Raw genomic sequence first — 19,684 nt, 5'->3', positions numbered from 1 at the left:
TGAAGTCAGAGCCCAGGGACTGAGGTGTTTCACTAAAAACTAAGAAACTGGGGAAAGTCTGCCTTAGGAGGAGTTAAATATTGAGGCCACGTGCATGATGAAAGCAAAGATAGGCAAAGTCACCCCAAAGAGCATATAGCTACTCAACCAGCCGAACCAGACTGTAACCTGATTAAAAATATTGGTCTAAAAAAAGGGTTCATCAGAGGGTCAAGGCAACCCTGGCGGCAGAGTGAGGGTTCTCAGGGGTAGGAGGTTTCCAGGGACCCACAGGGAGAAGGAATCGCCTGTCTTTTAACCCACCGGATCCATAAAGCAAGTGTGGGCAGTCCAAGCACTACGGCAACTTTTACTTGGAAACTGATAGTCTGGTCTCTACATCAGTCCCTGTGAACTTGCTTAATGGGAGCTCTGTCTTTTACTGGTGAAATTGGGTTTCTAAACTTGAAGGTCAGACCTTGGGTAAGGCTGAAATCACTAAAATAATGAATGTCACTGAACTGTGGCTTCCCGGGAGACTATATGCCAGTCTTTCCCAGTTAATAGAGACCTGGCATCAAACGATGTGGCCTTGTGAAAGCTGTTATTATTATTTTTTTTTAATTTCAACAGTTGTTATCTATGCTTTTACTAATGTAAAGAGCAGAACAGAGTGTCCTAGGGACACCGGCCAGAGCTTTCCTCTCCTTCCTTCAGGTGTCCTGGCATGCCCATCACCACCTTCAGCGTGCTGTGCTGTGGAACTGACTCTAAGTAATGTCTATCTCCCACTCACACCACTGAGGCCAAGGCCCTTGTACAGGTCTTCCCTGTCCTTGACCCAGCACAGCACCCAGAACACAATAAGCCTTGGCAAGGGTGAATGGAAAGCCAATGAACTTCTCACTGTGCGCTTCCCTCTTTCTGGCAGTAAGAGGGACACTGCTGATCCATGCATCAAAAGCATTTTAATATAAGTTTTCTTCAGCAGAGCGGAGTAACTGAGCATGGATTCTGCAGCTACACTGCCTGGGTCTGAATCCTAGCTCTGACACTTTTTAGCTCTGTGATTTGGGCAAGCTGTGAAACCCTTCTGTACCTCAGCTTTCTCATCTGTAAACTGTGAATAACAGTACCTAACTTAAAGAACTGTTACGGAGAATAAGATGAATCAGTATACAGATCTTCCTTGACTTATGATGGGGTTATGTTCCCATAAACCCACTGTAACTTGAAAATATCCCAAGTCAAAAGCACCATTTAATACACCTAAGCTACCAAACATTAGCGCTTGGCCTCGCTTACCTTAAACATGCTCAGAACACTTACATTAACCTACATTTGGGCAAAACCATCTAACACATAGCCTAATTTATAACAAAGTTTTGAATACTTCACGTAACTTACTGGATACTGTAGTGAAAATGAAAAACAGAATGGTTGTGTACTGAAAGGTTGTAAGCTTTTCACCTTTGTGATCGTGTGGCTGACTGGGAGCTATGGCTCATGTCCAGCATTACCAGAGGGGACACTGTTAGCCCGGGAAAAGATAAAAATTCAAAATTCAAGGTACAGTTCTTACTGAAGGAGTTGTTACTTTTGTACCATCATAAAGTTAAAAAAAAAAATCGAACCATCATGAAAGTTGGGGACCGTTTGTATATAAAGTGTTTCAAACAGTACTGGCACACAGTAAGTGCTGTTAGCTTGCAATTATTATTATTTTTAAAAACCCTACCCACAAGCAAGACTGGAGGTGCTTTACATTATGAAGCAGAATCCACAGGTCAAGTACGGAATGACAAGGTGCAATAGCACTGCCAATTAAATGAGTAGATCTAATAAAACGCACAGGAGAGCAGAGACTTCTATCCTAGTCATTCTCCAAGTGAGGTCCCTGAGCCAGCAACTTTAGCATTACATGGGAAATGGGAATGCATCAGAAATTCAGATTCTTGGGTCCCACTCTAGACCTACTGACATCAGAACCTTTGGGGTGGGGTCCACAGTCTGTACTTTCACAAGCCCTCCAGGAGATCCTGATGCTTGCTGAAGCTTGCAACCATGCCTTTCCTCTCACCACCCACATCTGACCAGCCTCTCAGGCCTGCTAATTCTCTTCAATCAGTTCCCTTCTCTCTGGCCTCAGCCACAGTCATGTTTTAGGTCCTTCCCATCTCACCTGAATGACTCCGAAAGCCTTCACCCGCTCGCCTTACCTTACCTAGTTTCCTCCTAAAGCAATCCCCCAGATGACCACCAATGAGCTCTTTCTTGCATATGAACACAAACGCTTCAATCTTTTGCCCACAATCCGAAACTCTAGTCACACTGAACCACTTCAATACTTGATGCTTGCTGGCACACTCTTTCATGTCTTACCTCTTTGCCTTTCTACAAACATGGCTTCTGCTAAAACACCTTGTCCCTTCATCTGTGTGGCAAACTCTCCAAAACATTAATTATTTTTGTTTTTGCTAGCTTCATGGTTTTTTTTTTTTTGTCTTTTTGGGGCCGCACCCGCAGCACATGGAGGTTCCCAGACTAGGGGTGCAGTCGGAGCTGTAGCTGCTAGCCTACGCCAGAGCCATAGCAACGCCAGATCTGAGCTGCGTCTGCGACCTACACCATAGCTCACGGCAATGCTGGATCCCCAACCCACTGAGTGAGGCCAGGGATTGAACCCGCAACCTCATGGTTCCTAGTCGGACTCATTTCCACTGCGCCACAGGAACTCTAGCTTCATGGTTTTAAAATTTGTATTTCCTTTTCTTTTGGCCATGCCCATGTCATGTGGAAGTTCCAGGCCAAAAATCAAACCCATGTTACAGTAGTGACCTGAGCTGCTGCTGCGGTAACAAAGACAGATCCTTAACTAATTGTGCTAGGAAAACTCCTGAAACTTGTATTTCTTTAATAAGAGAAAGATTGGCTATCCCCCCACATTTGTATTTATCATTTATGGTAATATTAATAACTAACAGTGGTTAAATGCTTTCATGTGTCAAAAACTATTCTAAATCCTGGTAAGGATTTTGAAAAGGAAAATGAATTGAGAAATGTTTTATAAGATACTATGTGCTCTGTAGTAGGTTTATTTCATTAATCCTCAAGAGCAGACATTACATGGATGATTCTATTTATGCTATTTCTCCTTTGGCTTCTCATTTTTAACAGGAATAGAGAGTAGTGGTCAGAAGAGTAAAGCCAGCCTTCTGGGTTCAAATTCCAGCTGTCACTTACTAGCTACATAACTGTGGCCTAGTCAGGACACCTCCTCTGTAAAATGGAGACAAAAATGGTATCTATACATTACAGGGTTTGTTTTTTTTTTTTTTTTTTTTTAAGAATTAAATGAAATAATATACACAAAGCAGTAAGGATTCTGCCTGGAATTTAATATATGTTACTTGTTGTTATTATTTATCATGCCCTGTTCCTAGCATTTCCTATAAGCAATTTTTTCCCCCCACAGAGATGAAACAAAGCACAGTAACCTGGAGAGACTCTCATATTTTAGAATCAGAGAGACTAGAATTCAATTCCTGGCTCATCTACTACTTAGCTGTATTATCAGAAGCACATTATTTCAACTTTTTAGAATCTCAGTTTCCCCATTTCTAGAACAGACGATAGTAACAGTACTATTTAGGGCTGCTGTGAAGATTAAACAAGAGAAACACACATAAAGTGCTTAGTATAGTGCATTCAATAGCCATCTTCACTATTAATAATAACATGGCTGAATTTGTTTAATTAAAATAAGTATTACTAAAAAGGTGTCCAACTCAAATTCTTCAGAACCATCCTGATGAGGAAAATGAGGCTCAGGGAAGCCAGATATAACGTTGTCAAAGTCTCTTTCCCAGAAATGGCAGACCAGGGATTCAGTCCCAGGATTGCGTGAATTTTCTACAGCACAGTGCCCGCCTAGAGTCCATGTCACAAATCCTTACTCAACAAACACATACAAACCACCTATGATTCAGGCACTGTCTCTATGCACACACATTTCCTACCACTCTCTCACAAAAATAGGACGTGATAACTGAAAATAAGAGTTAACATTTATTGAATATTTATTCTACACCAGGTACTGTCTCAAGCACTTTACACATATTCATCTGTGCTGACTGTATGCCTACCCCTCCGTGGACACAGCATGGACATAACAGAGAACCATGCAAAACTCCATTTCAGATAGGACGGACGGATAGTATGGTTTATTATTACTGAAAGTTTATTGTTCTCGTAATTACAGGCTACAATTTAGAAGTTTGAAACAGATGAGAAAGTTCTATAAAGGGAACTCAAACTTGAACAAGTAGGTAGAAGATGGTTAAAACTTTGTAAGTAGTGCCACTTAGCTCTCCGAATACTTATCTGTCCTTTCCAAGCACAGGCTCTGGAGTCAGTCAACAACGTAAAATATAATCACAAATAACGCTAAGACATTCATCCTACACAAGTGAGCATGGAGATTTAGAGATATATATATATATTTTTTTTATATAATATATACATACTTTCATATTATATTGGTCCACTGAGTATACACATTTTAACAAAAGATAAGAATCTATGTAATCCAGTTAAACACACAAGATTAGGGTATATTTATTACATCAAAAGTTGGTGTTTTTAAGTTACAGATATTTAGTATTTTCCAGAGTGTTTTTTAATTAAAAGAAAAAAAGATTTTAAAACCATTTCAAACATCTGTTCATTTTCCCAGTGCAAAAGGTTGTTCAAGTCAACTTACCTTTTCTCCTCAAATGTAAGGGGAAGAAAAAAAACCCAAAAACCACTACCTATCACAAGTCCCAACACTACCTTCTCAATCAATTTTTTGCAGTATACCCTTATTACTGAATTTGTTCATCAAAATTAAAGCCTTGTGATTATGATTCAGCCCTTGCTTCACATGTATGACTTCCATGCCTAGATGTTCCAATTTATAAAAGTAGAAAAAAGTTAGCAGTGCAAGAAAGTGGTTTAAGTTTTTTGAAATGCAGCAGTCCAATTGTGTGGAGAGAAAAAAAGCACCATTTCAAGATGAAATGAACTGGATATTTGGGGATTTATTCATAGGCTAGACAATCAGCCACCCTGATTAACACAGATCAATAATACCACCTTTACTTGGTGACCACAGGGACATTTAATTAGTTTTTAGGTGCATTTTCCTTTATCTTGGTTTTCAATACATTATCTTAGTAACTGATGTTAAAAAAATTAAGATTACTTTATAATTTACAGTCTACTTCGGAGTCCATTTTAAATTCAGCTTGTCTGCTAGGTCAGTTTTACAGGAGACAACTTCTAAGACATAAAGAACTTTGATAATCTGTCAGGTCTCTTCTCTCCCAATTAAAAAAAAAATACATATTTTTTGCTAGCCTGCCAATTTTATAGGTGAAAAACATGAAGATAATAAACTATTCTAATCCACAAAGATGGAAAAAAAATATGATTTAATAATGTCACTTTTTTCATTTGTATTCAGTGAATGTTTTTACATTTCAAGTAACTGCGTCTTCATTAAAGAAAACAAAATATATATATATATACAAAAAGCTAAAGTACCTTCCAGTTCTAGCCTGCTAAGGTTTCTTCTTCAAAAGTATAAAAATAAACCTACCATGAACTAAAGAGGACAGTGCCATAGGAATGGCAGAATGGCTGCCATAAGATTTTTGCTTACCTTGTATTATACTGATGGGTATAATTTAGGTGATAATTTTTCTCCACTCTCTAGCACTTAAAATTATGAAGAGGTATCTGTTTATCTAAAGTTCTTTAAATTCAGAGAAAAAATTTTTTAAATATATTTCACACATGAGGCTTTAACATTTTTTATTTAGGAAAAGATGGAGTCTGAAGCTATAATGGTTCAATCTAAAGCATCCCTTTTTCAATAGGGGAGTCAATTTATGCAAAATATTTTTTCTTGTCTATAAAAACCAAACTGAACAGTATTCTGATTATAAGGAAATACAAATATGTACTTTAAACTAGCCAATTTGTTTTACTGTAAAAGAAACAGGATGTTCTTTCCCTTCCCCTCTCTCAACTATTTAAATCCAGGGAGAATACTGCCAACTTTAAGAACCCCACTAGCTATCATTAGAGTAACTACAGAACAAGGGTAGCACTGAGGTGAAACTACTTCTCTATATTCCAGAAGGCAGAAGCTTGGGTGCTCTAGCTTTACAAGTAAAAGGAGCACAGGCAGGCAAAAGCTCACACTAAATGCACACCAGAACAGGGGCCTAGGTGAAGTTGTCTGAGTTACTGCTTTTACGGGGGTCGGGGTAGGGCATGGGGGGAGACAAATCTGAAATGGAGTTAAAAAACAAAACAAAACTTTTTGTCACATTTACAGGAATCTCAAACCTTTTGTTTTCCCATGCTTGTAGGGAGTTTTGGTACACACTGTAAATAGCTTCAGTATTCGGGAGGGAGGGTACTGTGTGGCTGACCAAAGGACAGGAGAATTCTTCATGCTTCTGAGATCTCAGATTTGCTGAGTGCAATAGCCAGTTCCAAGTCTTCCTGCTCTTGCTGATTGAGTCGGGCAAGCCTCTGCTCTTCCTCTCTCTCGCTTTCTCTCTTGGCCCATTCAATCATATCTTCTTCAGAGGGGTACTGCCATTTAAGTCAAATGAACAAACAAATGAACAGCTTCATGAGTGGTACAAATACAAAGAAAAGAAGGAAAAAGAGGCTTCACAAAAGGACACTTAACTCCTTGTTTCACCTAAAGGACTCTGGAAATAGTCTTGCTACTTGCTAATTTTTTTTTTTCTGGAAACATGTTTAATTAGTTATTAAAATATGATTTAATTTTAAAAATTAATGCAGTCTACAGACAGCAAGTCTATAAAACTAAATATTAAAACATCGTTTTATTTTATTATTTTTTTTAAATTTTTTTTTAAAGCATCATTTTAAAACATAGACATTCGTAAGGTGGATTAGGAGATTTAAAAAGAGGAGAGGGCTGCCATTTTAATCTAACATAAAATAGTTACTATTTCCACTTCGGCGAGCATCTTCGCATGATAAATCATCTTCAACTTAATCCCACTGGTGATTTCCCACCTTACCCCAGCCCTTCAGGCACAAAAAAACTATGAAGCAAAGAATATGCTATACATAAATTTTGCTATATGCAAAATAAGAGGACTACGTATACTAAACAAGATGTGGATCTAATCATCTTAAAAAATGTATTATAAAGATTTTGGCTGGCTATTGAAAACTCTTTGACCCAGTCTCAATAAAATCTTAATGCTGATAATTATTAGGTCAAGGAAATATTTTTACTCATCCAAAACAGCAATCATGGCAGATTCTAACTTAAATGCTACTTGGTTTCAAGTCCTCTCAGATAAAAGAAAACTGTAATAGCATTAGTACTATAAAATGAAATGAAAGAAACTGTCAGGCTTTTTGAAAATGGTAGCTTTTTCCCTAGTTACCACTCCCTAATTCTAGGGCATTAGATGGCCTATGAAACTTATAACACTTAACAAATCTTTCATAATGAAAAAATGAAGATATTTTATTATGAGCTGCTTAATGCTATACTACATTGAGATTCTGGAGTATGAAATAAGCAAAATACCTTAGCTATTATTCAAGACTCATCCCAACCATATTTAATAGTTAAGACATTAATATCACACAAATACCAGAAGGTTTTTTTTTTTTTTTTTTTAAGAGGATTATACTAAGAGTAGCAATTCTGGATACTCTGCTTATAACAATTTAAATTCCATCTAACAAATGTTAAATCATTATAATTCTGACACTTCATTTTCCAATAGTCAAAATACTGATTCCTAGCCTGTTCCTTCATGTTCAAAAGAAGCCACTGAAACTTAAGAGTACAGATTCAAAAGCTGGATAGTCCAGCCTAGTTCTGTCTGCCTTAGCTGCATGCAGATTCCTGCCTACCTCCTTTCTAACTAGAAATGGTTGCAGGTTGGGTGACCCAATGCTGCGAAGCGGGAGGCATTAGGCAGACTGTGGTCAAGAGTCACCTGGCCTTGAGATCTCTTATTTCCAAAATCATCTCAAGGGCTTAAGGTGTTAAGCAGAGGAAAATTGCTTTGTTATAGAGAGTGATAATGAAGGTTATTTTCCCTGAAAAACATCTGGGGAAGTGAAAGTTACTCTAAGAATAGTATTAAAAAGAAAAAATTTTGTTTTTTAATCTAAACAATGATGGAATACAGGTCATTGCTTAATACAGAGTGACACCACAGTTGGTTCCCCCATTTCTGTGATCTTATAGGCCTATGCCCTTATCAGAGCATCCTTTCATTATTTTTACTGGTCTGCCTATTTTAGTCAGCTCTGGGAGGATGAAGAATAAATACGGAAGGCTAGGAAGTAAGTGCCCTTCAAATAAAAGACTGCTTAGACCTTGACTATCATATTTATTTAAATAAAACCAACATTTATTTTTTAAAAACACTATTACATGAAACCAGAATTTTACTTTCTGTTCCAAGTATTCCTGGTCCTATCTCCTCATATAATAAAAGCTGCTGACTGGTTTCCACAAATCATCAAGGCTTCACACACAAACACACATACATGGTTACAAATACACAAACTCATTATTGCTATTATGCATCCAGAGGGCATACAGCAAATGACTCTTTAATGGTTCATTATCCATAATAATTTGCTAAATGGTAATTGTCAGAATTTTATTTATATTGTTTACCAAGACTAAGAGAAGGGTTTTATAAAATAACTGGAATATATCCCAGGAATTAAGACTATTAAAATCATTTGTGCAGAGACGTATTTTTAGAATAATCAAACAGAGGTGTTTTTTTTTTTGATTGGGGGAAGAATATAGATTATTTTTAATATGCTGGTAAATTTAGCTGAAATAATGCAAATTTGGTAGATTCCAGAATAATCTCTGAAAACTCTTCAAACTGAAAATGGAAAGATTTTTTCCCCAATCAGCCCATTTGCAGTACTTACAGCACTGAAGTTAGCAAAATTGCTTGGGTCAGCCTCTTTATTGGTAGTGCCAGTAGTAGGAGAAGCAGTGAATGGATCGCAAAACATATCAGGATCTTTTTCTTTGGGGCTATCATTGCCTGGGAAAGGCTGAAATGGATCATTCAGTTTAAAGGAATCAGAAGAATCCAATTTGTTGATGGGTCTTTTCCCTGGATCAAAATCATTACAATTAACTCAACCGGAAAATATGGCAAACACAAACACACAAGAACATGAACACAGGGAGCATTAAAGAACTAGGGGTGGGGAATGGAATCAGTACCTAATAACTAAAAAACTTTTTTTTTTTTTTTGGCTGCACCTGTGGTATGTAGACGTTCTGGAGCCAGGGACTGAACCCAAGCCACGGCAGTGACAATGCCAAGTCCTTAATCACTAGGCTCCCAGGGAACTCCCTGAAACATAGTCTTAATATGGTCTTAAATGGCCACAACCAAGAGTCTGTCCTCAAAATTGTCACAGACAACCTGGTAAATTCTTTCCAGCTCGTGTAGCTAAATGGAAAAAATAGTGAAGGGGGAGGCAATGGGCCAGTAATCTTACTTGCCCAGAGAGTTGTCCTTCTCTTTCACAAAGTAGCATGTTCCCAAGGAGAGTGAGAGGAAAGGATAAAACAAGAGGAAAATGACAGAGAATAATGACAGAAATGGCCTCTGCCATTATAACCTTTGCCTGACACAGGTATCCTTTAGTGGTACTAAGGCCAAATGATCTTTTTAAAAAATGCCACTATTCTTCTGATTTTTCTCTGGATCTATATGCAACACTTGGGAGCATGATATTAAAAACCACCCTGGCAAAATACACCTACTTCTTGCTATCTAGAATATTTCAAACTGAAGAATACACTTGATCTTAGCCAAAAGGCTGAGAAGCAATCATACTGAAGAATAAAGAGAATGTTTGGAAGCCCAGGGCCTAAATCTTGGTAGTTGTCGATAAACTAATCTTTGACCAAACAACAACATGCTGTTGCTCATGAATTCATCACCATTTTCAAACAACTTTTCTAATTTTAAAGACTTAAACTTAGTACTTCTGAAGAAAGGATAGTAAGAAAAGGTGTTACTATATACTCAAATCTTTTTTTTTTCCCTTCTTTTTTTCTCTTTGCCTTTTCTAGGGCCACTTCCCGTGGCATATGGAGGTTCGCAGGCTAGGAGTCTGGCCTACGCCAGAGGCGCAGCAATGCCAGATCTGAGCTGCTGTCTGCAACCTACACCACAGTTCACAGCAATGGTGGATCCTTAACCCACTGAACAAGGCCAGAGATCAAGCCTGCAATCTTATGGTTCCTAGTCAGATTTGTTAACCACTGCGCCATGATGGGAACTCCAAGATATACTCAAATCTGATGTTCTAAGCTGGTAACATCAATGATAAAAGATGTCCACATCCCGTTCATCTCCATGGATCTGACCAACAATCCTGCGACGACAGGCAACATCACAATCACTGCCACCGTCTAACAGCTCAGGCAGCTGAGGCTCAGCCATGTGAAGTTACACACTCAAGATCATAGAGCTACTCAGAGGATATCCAGAATTAGAACTATCCTTCTCTCCCGGATTTTTCTACAGTGACACATATTCCCTTTGCTGAAGTCTTAGATGTAGTTATAGCACGGGTGTATTAGTTTACTCAGGATTTGAAATACCTTCACCGTTTGGCATCCCACAGGTATAAAACTTAAATGAGCAAATCGACTCTCATACTTTTTTCTTCTTTTTGTGGTCGTACCCGTGGCATATGGAAGTTCCCAAGCCAGGGGTCCAATTGGAGCTGCAGCTGGGGCTTATGCCACATCTGCGACCTATGCTACAGATTACAGCAATGCCAGATCCTCAACCCACTGAGCAAGGCCAGGGACTGAACCCACATCCTCGCAAGTCTGCCTAATATCATTAAGAGGTTATTATGAAAAGACAATAAAAATCTCCAACTACTGTGGCTGAAAATTTACCAAGGAATGACAGATGATTAAGATGTGTCTTCTCACATAACAACCTAGCAGCACTATGACTCCTCAGGGGATTGCCTTCTTACCAATTCTCATGAACTTTATTATCTTCATTAAAAACAAACAAAACCTGGAGTTCCCGTCATGGCTCAGTGGTTAATGAATCCTACTAGGAACCATGGGGTTGCAGGGTCAATTCCTAGCCTTGCTCAGTGGGTTAAGGATCCAGCATTGCCATGAGCTGTGGTGTAGGTTGCAGATGTGGCTCAGATCTGGCACTGCTGTGGCTGTGGTGTAGGCCAGCGGCTACAGCTCCAATTGGACCCCTAGCCAGGGAACCTCCATATGCCGAGGGAGCAGCCCTAGAAAAGGAAAAAAAACAAAACACCTTTCTTTTGTACAGTGCAAAACAAAACAAAAAACAACAAAAAAGTAGTAAGAATTTGTTCCTGGACCAAAAACATCACTTTTATAAAATAAAGGAGTCTCTTATTGAGGTAAAATATTTTCTTTTAAGAAAAACAATATTTTCTTTTAAAACTGCTGAAATCTGGGAGTTCCTGTTGTAGCTCAGCAAGTTAAGAACCCGACACTGTCTCTGTGAAGATGCAGACTGGATCCCTGGCCTCATTCAGTAGGTTAAGAATCTGGCATTGCCACGAGCAATTGCCATTGCATAGGTCGCAGATGCAGCTCAGATTTGGTGTTGCCATTGCTGTGATGTAGGCCCAGGGAACTTCCAAATGCCACAGGTGTGGCCGTAAAAAAACAAAACAAAACAAAAACAAAGTGCAGGAAACTGCTATTCAGATGGTAATCAATGAGCTTCCAAAAAGGAAGAGATTTCACTGATTCTTCCCTTTTTTCATTTACTGCCTCTCTAGAAAGAAATGACCAATAAAGGTAGTTCATGACAGTTATACAGGCTGGACTCTTAGGGACATGTCTGTAATTCTGCATTGAGGTCGGGACAGAACATAGCAGTAGTAGGCTTTGGCCGTCTTTTTTCAAACTTGTTTTAAGACCCTTTACATAAAGTCTACAAATAAGGCCCACACAATACTTTTCATAAGGAAAAGGAATGCAGTTGATTTAGGAAAGGTACCAACTCTCGTACCAGGTGGTGGTGGGCAGGGTCTGGTTGGGGTTCCGATCTTTGGTGGCAGTGCTGGGGGTACATCTTCACTTTTGACAGATGCTTCCTCAAGTACATTTTTTGTAAGGACCACAGTGCCGACAGAGCTTGATGTGGCTGAACTAAAAGGATCTTCATTGTTGACCTTTGTATGAAAAGAAATATTATACACAGTTATATATATTATACCAACTAAACTCTATATGGTTATGCGGCATTTGGAAGAATGATCTTCAGTATTATACGACTTTCAATTCTAGTTTTTAACCCTTGCATTCAGGACCAAAACAGGAAAAGAAAAAAAAAAAAAAAAGCTTTACTTGTTCTATATAAGCAGTGATTATAACATAACTACTTATTAAGAGTGACAGATCAGACCAAAACAAGCCAGTTCTGAATTAAAGGTTTGTCAAGCCTCTGGTGAAACAAAACCACCGAGGTTCATTTTAAAGTAACTAACATATATCTTTATTCCAGTAAATATCTTATCCAAATGATAAAGAAAAAAAAATACTGCTGCCATGCTTCCTGGTGCACTTAAATAAAGACTCAGTACTAATGCCAAAGAAAAAGGTATCGTGAAAAACATTAAAGACAACTTGAAAGTTCATTTTTTAAAGCAAACTGATCCCACAGAATGACAAGTCTCACTGTGGTTCTGAAGTCCTGGCCTTTCTAATGCATGGAGTAATGCAGGATTCCCTTTCCTCTAATGACGCGGACGTTACATTTTAGGCCAGTATTTAAAGCAGCATGACCGACATTTTGGGCTGGACATAATTTCCACTGTGGGGGCCAGACAGTGCACTGCAGGATGTTTCACAGCAGCCCTGGTCTCTGTCCACTAGATATGAATAGCCTTCTTCCTTGGCTGTCACAACCCCAAATGTCTCTAGACATTGCTAAATGTTTCCTGGAGATGGGAGTAGGGGGATAACCCCCAGGTGGGCACCAGTGATAGAGACCATTTGACATACACTCGGCTTTTACTCTTTCGGCCTGAATCAATCCTAGGGCTATGCTGGAAAACAGGCAGTGGACACATAGCACTGGGCTATCTAGTTATCTCAATGCTAACCCTAATAGCCTTAGAACATGAATTCAAGTAACCAGTGCAGACAAGATGGTAAAATTCATCCTGAGAATGCTCAGGTTTTACAGCTATTGACCCAGAGAGCGAACAGGCAGGAAATGCAGTTCAACTGCAAGAAACATGTTTAAAAAGACAGGAGAGTCTTAAAGTTGTTGAGCAAATTATAATTATCTGTACCATCACCACTGTCTTTGTGTACAGAAACGTCTACTGTGTTCATTTCTGTCTGAAATCAACATTTGCTGTGACTTAGACTAAAATCAAGTTGCAATGCCTATAAGAGAGTTGTAAAATCGAAAGGAAGGATTGCCCCTTTGGCAGAAACACTGTATATTTTACTTTCTCACTAATTACTGCAAATTACCTTTGACAATGTGCTGAAATCGGCAAATCCACCTTCAAATGACTCACTTCCGAAAACCGAAGCAAAGGGGTCTGTGGCTAAAATGAAAAAAGAAAATCAATAAAATAGAACAGAGAGATCCTATTTCGTGTCTTCTTTTGATTGGTAACTTCAGACAAATAAAAACATCTAGTCCCAAATATCAGTCTTGAATTTATGTTTGTTTGTTTGTTTTGCTTTTTAGGGCTGCACCCAGGGCATATGGAGGTTCCCGGGATAGGGGTCGAATCGGAGCTACTGCCGCCAGCCTAGGCCACAGCCACAGCAACACAGGATCCAAGCCGCATCTGCAACCTACACCACAGCTCACAGCAACGCAGGATCCTTAACCCACTGAGCGAGGCCGGGGATTGAACTGGCAACCTCATGCTTGTCTGCTGCGCCATGATGGGAACTCTGTGAATTTATGCTTTAATTCCACCAAGACGGTTGAGCACATTGATATCCCCACATGATGTATTCCTTTGTATGAATCAGCTGATGAATGATTTAAGAATCAAAAACAGCTGAACTAACTCTAGGTAAAGTGTTCAAGGCTTGGAATACTGTCAAGTAACGAAACTCTCAGGTGCTTAAACTCTTTCTAATGAAGATAACAAGAAGCAAAAAAAAACTGCTAGACACCATTAATTCCACATTTCACACACATCCTTCAAGGCCCATTTTAAACACTACCACATCCATGACACCTGGAATAACGTAGGTGTCTCTAATTCCCACAGCCTAAGTGATTTCTTCCTTCTTTGTGGTATTGCCTGCATTCTAGTTTGTACTATGGTTATCTGTGACTGATACATCACCCTCATTAGATTGTAAGGTCCTTAAAAACAAGGAAGAATGCTTATCCAAAGAAGAAAAAATGGCAAAAAAAAAAAAAAAATTTCACTGGCTATGTTCAGAGTTCAAGAAAATACCAAGACAGAGTTCCAACATCTGAAAAGCTCACAGTCTACCAAGAGACATATAAAGAAACCATAACAAAATGATCCTTTTTTTTTTTTTTTTTCTTAATGGCCACACTTATGGCATGTGGAAGTTCCTGGGCCAGGGACTGAACCCAAGCCACAGCTGTGGCAACACCCGATCCTTTAACTCACTGAGCCAGGCCGGGATCAAACCTGCACCTCCTCAATGACCTGAGCTGTTGCAATTGGATTCTTAACCTACTGCATCACAATGGCAACTCTGAATAAAGCAATCTTAGGAATTCCCACTGTGTCACAATGGGATCAGGGGCATCTCTGGTACACCGGGGCTCAGGTTTAATCCCCAGCTTGGCACAGTAGGTTAAGAATCTGGTGTTGCTGCAGCTGAGGTGTAGGTTTAAACTGTGGCTTGGATCCAATCCCCAGCTCAGGAACTCCATAAGCCTCGGGGTAGCCAAGAAGAAAAAGAAAAATCAGGAGTTCCTGTGGTGGTTTAGAGGAAATGCATCTGACTAGCATCCATGAAGACAAAGGTTTGATCCTTGGCCTCACTCAGTGGGTTAAGGATCTGGTGTTGCTGTGAGCTGTGGTGTAGGTCGCAGATGCGGCACAGGTTTGACGTCGCTGTGGCTATGGCTGTGGCTGGCAGCTGTAGCTCCGATTCGACCCCTAGCCTGGGAACCTCCGTATACCTCAGGGGCGGCCCTAAAAAAAAAGAGAGAGAGAGAAAAGAAAAAATCATCATCAACAAAACCAATCTTCAATGAACTATTAGAGAGGTATGAAACCCCTGTAGCAGAAGTCACTAATTGTCTAGGAGAATTGGGAAAAACATCAAAGGACCTATTACATTTGAGCTAGGTCTTTTAAATAAAGGATAGAGTTTGCTAAATAGATGGAGTGGGGGAGAGAAAACTATTCCAGACAGAAGGAACAGTTACTGCAAAAGCAGTATTTAATCACTGCTCCACAGACATGAGAAGTTATCTGCTTCATCACAGTACGGTTACCAAATGAACTAACATTACCAGCTGGAATAAACTGATTTACTTTAAGATAGGCCTTGCCTGTTCAGACATAAGAGCTACCAATAAAGTCAAAGAATATTTATGGGAATTGCTGCTTGACATAGGGAAGGAGAAACAAAGGAAGAAAAGGAAAGAGAGCATCAAAGGAGGGTGAGACAGAGCAAAGAGGCACAGAAAATACTCCTTGTTCTTCCTCAACTCTTCATCTTTAACTCAAATCAGTTTTAGAACGAAAGTGTGCTCCCCAACCCATTTACATCTGTAAAGTGTGCCTTTGCCTCTAACAAGGCGTATGCCGCGGACATACACAGAAGAGGGGCAGGGAATATATATTATTTTTGTTTGGCTTGTAAGCAAGACTGTCATGGGGTGGATAGAAGCACAGAGAAAAATCAGTCTCTTAGGGATATACTAACAACTCTAAACCTGAAGAGGATGTTGAAAGTCCAGAGTTACAGGAAATCCCACAGGTTTAGCCATAAAAATGCCTTTGTATTACTACATATCTGCTGAGTCCCACAGCCTGAGGCCCAGCCTCGTCGTGGGTGCTGTTTCAGGCTTTCCCTTCTTTTTCCTCCTCTTCCTATAACACCTGATGCAGTGGCAGCTGAGGTACAGCCCGAGCACTATGCAGACACTCTCCTGATTGGCAGAAGGGTAATGATGGAAAAGGAGTTGGGCTCATTTCATTGGAGGAATCAAAGCTCTGGTTCATGCCTCTGCTCTGCCACTGTCCCACAGCTTTGACAAGCAGTCATAATGTATGTCGCAACAGTACTGAGTCAGGCCAGGTTTGACTAAAATATTATGAGGTGTACACTGTGAAAGACATTAATAAAAAACACGACATTTGTGTATGACGAATATGCTATACATTTACTAGAGTTTTTCCACACTTTCTTCATCAGAATAAGTGATCAATTCAGCATTGCTCCAAACACTGGGGAATGTATCCTAGATGAATGACAAAGCACTTTTGCCCAAATCAGGAAAATAAGACTTTGGAAAGAACTTAGATACTGATCACGGGTGATATGAAGCAGAGGCCTGTCCAGAAACTGGAAGGACTCACTGAGTGTGCACCTGTTCAGATTGTTTGTGAGACTCTGGTCAGGAGTCCCAGAAATACTGACAGCGAAGCTCAGCTGGCGGCTTTCTTCCGCTGGACGCACCCAGAAGCTCTGCGTCAGCAGAATCAGGCTTTGAATGTGAACCTGATCTCATTAGCACCCTCTCCTCCCCAAGAATAAAGGTTATGATCACTTTGGAAAAACACACTGAAGCACAATTTTAAAAATCTATAATCTCATTGGCCGAAATAATCCTGAGCAGAGGGGTGGAGGAATGGGCACCATGGGTGAAGGAGATCCATAACCTTGTATGGCAACAGATGAAAAACAGACTTATTGGGGTGATCATTTTGCAGTGCATTTAAATGTTGAATTATTTTGTTGTACACTTGAACCTAACATAATGTTGTGTATCAATTCTACTTCCATTTTAAAAGAAAGAAACCTTACCAATATTGTAGCATACTGCTTTAACAGCTTTTCTTCTTAGTATTTTTTCTATTATATATTTGAGATCATACAATGCTGACATACTTTTCTTTGTGAGGTGAGAATGATAAAGCTACATTTTAGGGGTATCACTTTTTAGCCCCCTTACCCTGATTTAATTCGTAGCATTCAACAGTATCTGACATATGACACATTTGTTTACATAAGCTCTGCGCGGAAGGAACTTTGTTTTGTTCACTACTGTATCCTCAAGGCCTAGCACTAGGTCTGGCAAATAGGAGACACTCACATTTACTGAAAATATTGAGAGAAAAAAATGACAAAAACTACCTATTTACTATGGATCTTCCAGACAAATACCATAACATTTCTTAGCACAACCAGCTGACTAACAAAGAATAAGGGAGGCTCACAGATAATCCCCATGGAACAGCTGTCAACCAGAGAATCCTGGGAGGAGGAAGAAGCCCCTTTCCCCGGTGACCCGTTCAAAACTGCTAAGACAATGAAACTCATGCTCACAGAAAACTTTTAAGAGACACTCATGGGGAGTTTCCATTGTGGCTCAGCAGGTTAAGAGCCCGACTAGTATCCATGAGGATGCGGGTTTGATCTCTGGCCTCCCTTAGTGGGTTAAGGATCCGGGGTTGCCATGAGCTGTGGATCACAGACCTCGTCGAGTCACAGACTTGGCTCGGATCCCGCGCTGCTGTGGCTATAGTGTAGACTGGCAGCTGCAGCTCCAATTCAGTCCCTAGCCTGAACTTCCAAATGCCACAGGTGCAGCCCTAAGTTAAAAAAAAAAAAGAGAGAGATATTCATGAAGAATCTGAGTCATAGATGTTAGTCATTCATAAAGGGTCTACGTTCTCCAGTTTCCAATTAGTTCACTCACTCACTGACCCACTAACCCACTTACATTTACTGAGCCCCTACTATGCTCAAGCCTAGGTACTAAGGGAAATAAGAAACAACATCTACCTTCGAGGAACTCATGATTTAAGCGAGGAGATACAGGCACACAACTGGTACACAGTAGGTGTTAGAGTTCAAAGAGAGTAAAGCAGAAGTAACACCTAGGTTTCAGTGGAAGGGGCAAAAAAGTTTTACAAAAACAAACAAACAAACAAACACCTTTTATCTTCTTTTACTTGTGGATGAATAGAGGTGGGAGAAGAGAGAGCTATACACTTGTTATACACCTGCTCATGCACACACATTTTTCCACTCAAAAGTCAAGTGGCCTTGAAGACACAGTCATGGCCTGAGGTTTGTGGAAATGGAGGAAATTAGAGAAGAAACAGGAAAGAAAGCAGAGGCTAAGAATTATAAAATACAGGATCACCTGCATGCTTAGCCTGAGACGTTGCCTGTAAAAACGAAGTCCTACTTGGCATTTTACGGATGCTGACGTCCAAGATGCTCTGGGGACGACCTGTGCTCTCTTATATATCCTCAGAATGTTATAAAACTTAAGAACTGGAAAGGTTCTATGTTTTCTTAGTCAGGAGTTACTAAAATATTCCACGCAAAAATTTTTCTGGCACCAGAACTAATCTCATTTATAATGAAGTGTAAAAAGAACATTTACAAGTCAAAATAAAGTATATGTAGGAACTGAGTAGTCTAAATTTGCTTTTTCTCTAAGTTTTCTTTCTTTGTCTACAGTTGGAAGTTGGACTCAAGCAGCCATGTCCTACTGATGATAATCCCTCTCTAGACTGTTTATACTTCCATTCAATTCAAAATCTTATGACAATTTAGCAGATTTAAGACAAATCATTTACTCATTTTTTTTCGGCAGTCAATTGGCAAGGCTTTGCTATGCCCCGGAAGCTCTGGGGTGAGAGAGCATGGATGCAACTAGGATGACTCGCAGACAGTAATGCTAGCTGGGATAGCATGGTCATGCCAGATGGGATAGATGGGAAGGCTGATGGGACAGCCGAGATGGGATATTCAGAGGTTGCTCAGTACTGTTTTACATTTCTTAGAGTGGACAACTTTACCTTCAGACATAGATCTGCACCACATTGTAGGTAACATATTAAATAATACAGAATATATAAATGTTTATAACAATATAAAATCTACAAATATAAATAATAATAAAATCATATACACACACAGATATGGAGCACAGGACTACTGACTTGGATTTGTTAGTAATATGATCAAATGTTAACAAAGGTAATTCCAGCAGTCATGCAGGTGACAGATCATCAGGTAAAGAGCCTGGAGGCAATTTAATATCATAACCCAGGTAACACACGATGAGGGCCCAAACAAAGCTGCGTATAAGGAGGAAAAGGCAATCAGGGTCCACTCGGGGTAAAACAGTAAGACTCGACTATCCACTGGAGGTGAGGAATGACAGAGAAGACGTCTAGGATGACTGGCTGAGGGCCAATAATAGAGTCATTAGTATAGCAAGCGGAATACGAAGGCAGAATGTAAAAACTTCTGTTTTTGTAGAATGAAGAATGTAGAAAGTAGAATATAAAAACCTTTGCTTTTTGTTATTGTTTGTACTATACTTTGCAGGAGAGGCTAATTGAAAAAGATGACTGCCAGTTTTAAGCCTTGCTG

At 39.6% G+C, this 19,684-nt stretch overlaps 1 protein-coding gene across 4 annotated transcripts in view; it reads right to left on the bottom strand.

Annotated features, from left to right (window-relative positions):
- Positions 1–4,034: 4,034 nt before the first annotated feature.
- The window catches only part of EPS15 (epidermal growth factor receptor pathway substrate 15), a 140,660-nt gene continuing 125,010 nt past the window's right edge, over positions 4,035–19,684 (bottom strand). For 3 of the 4 annotated variants that reach the window (XM_047789128.1, XM_047789130.1, XM_047789129.1), the window contains 4 exons: positions 13,583–13,659; positions 12,108–12,270; positions 8,989–9,179; positions 4,035–6,627 (listed from right to left, as the gene is read on the bottom strand). In XM_047789128.1, coding sequence (XP_047645084.1) covers positions 6,481–6,627; positions 8,989–9,179; positions 12,108–12,270; positions 13,583–13,659 — 578 coding nt within the window. In that variant the 3' untranslated portion in view covers positions 4,035–6,480. The remainder of the gene's footprint in view (positions 6,628–8,988; positions 9,180–12,107; positions 12,271–13,582; positions 13,660–19,684) is intronic. The other variant, XM_047789132.1, reaches the window with a different exon arrangement.

The sequence above is a fragment of the Phacochoerus africanus genome, chromosome 8 (assembly GCF_016906955.1).
Source record: "Phacochoerus africanus isolate WHEZ1 chromosome 8, ROS_Pafr_v1, whole genome shotgun sequence".
In the NCBI taxonomy this organism is placed as follows: domain Eukaryota; kingdom Metazoa; phylum Chordata; class Mammalia; order Artiodactyla; family Suidae; genus Phacochoerus; species Phacochoerus africanus.
This window is presented reverse-complemented; position numbering and strand designations above follow the sequence as displayed.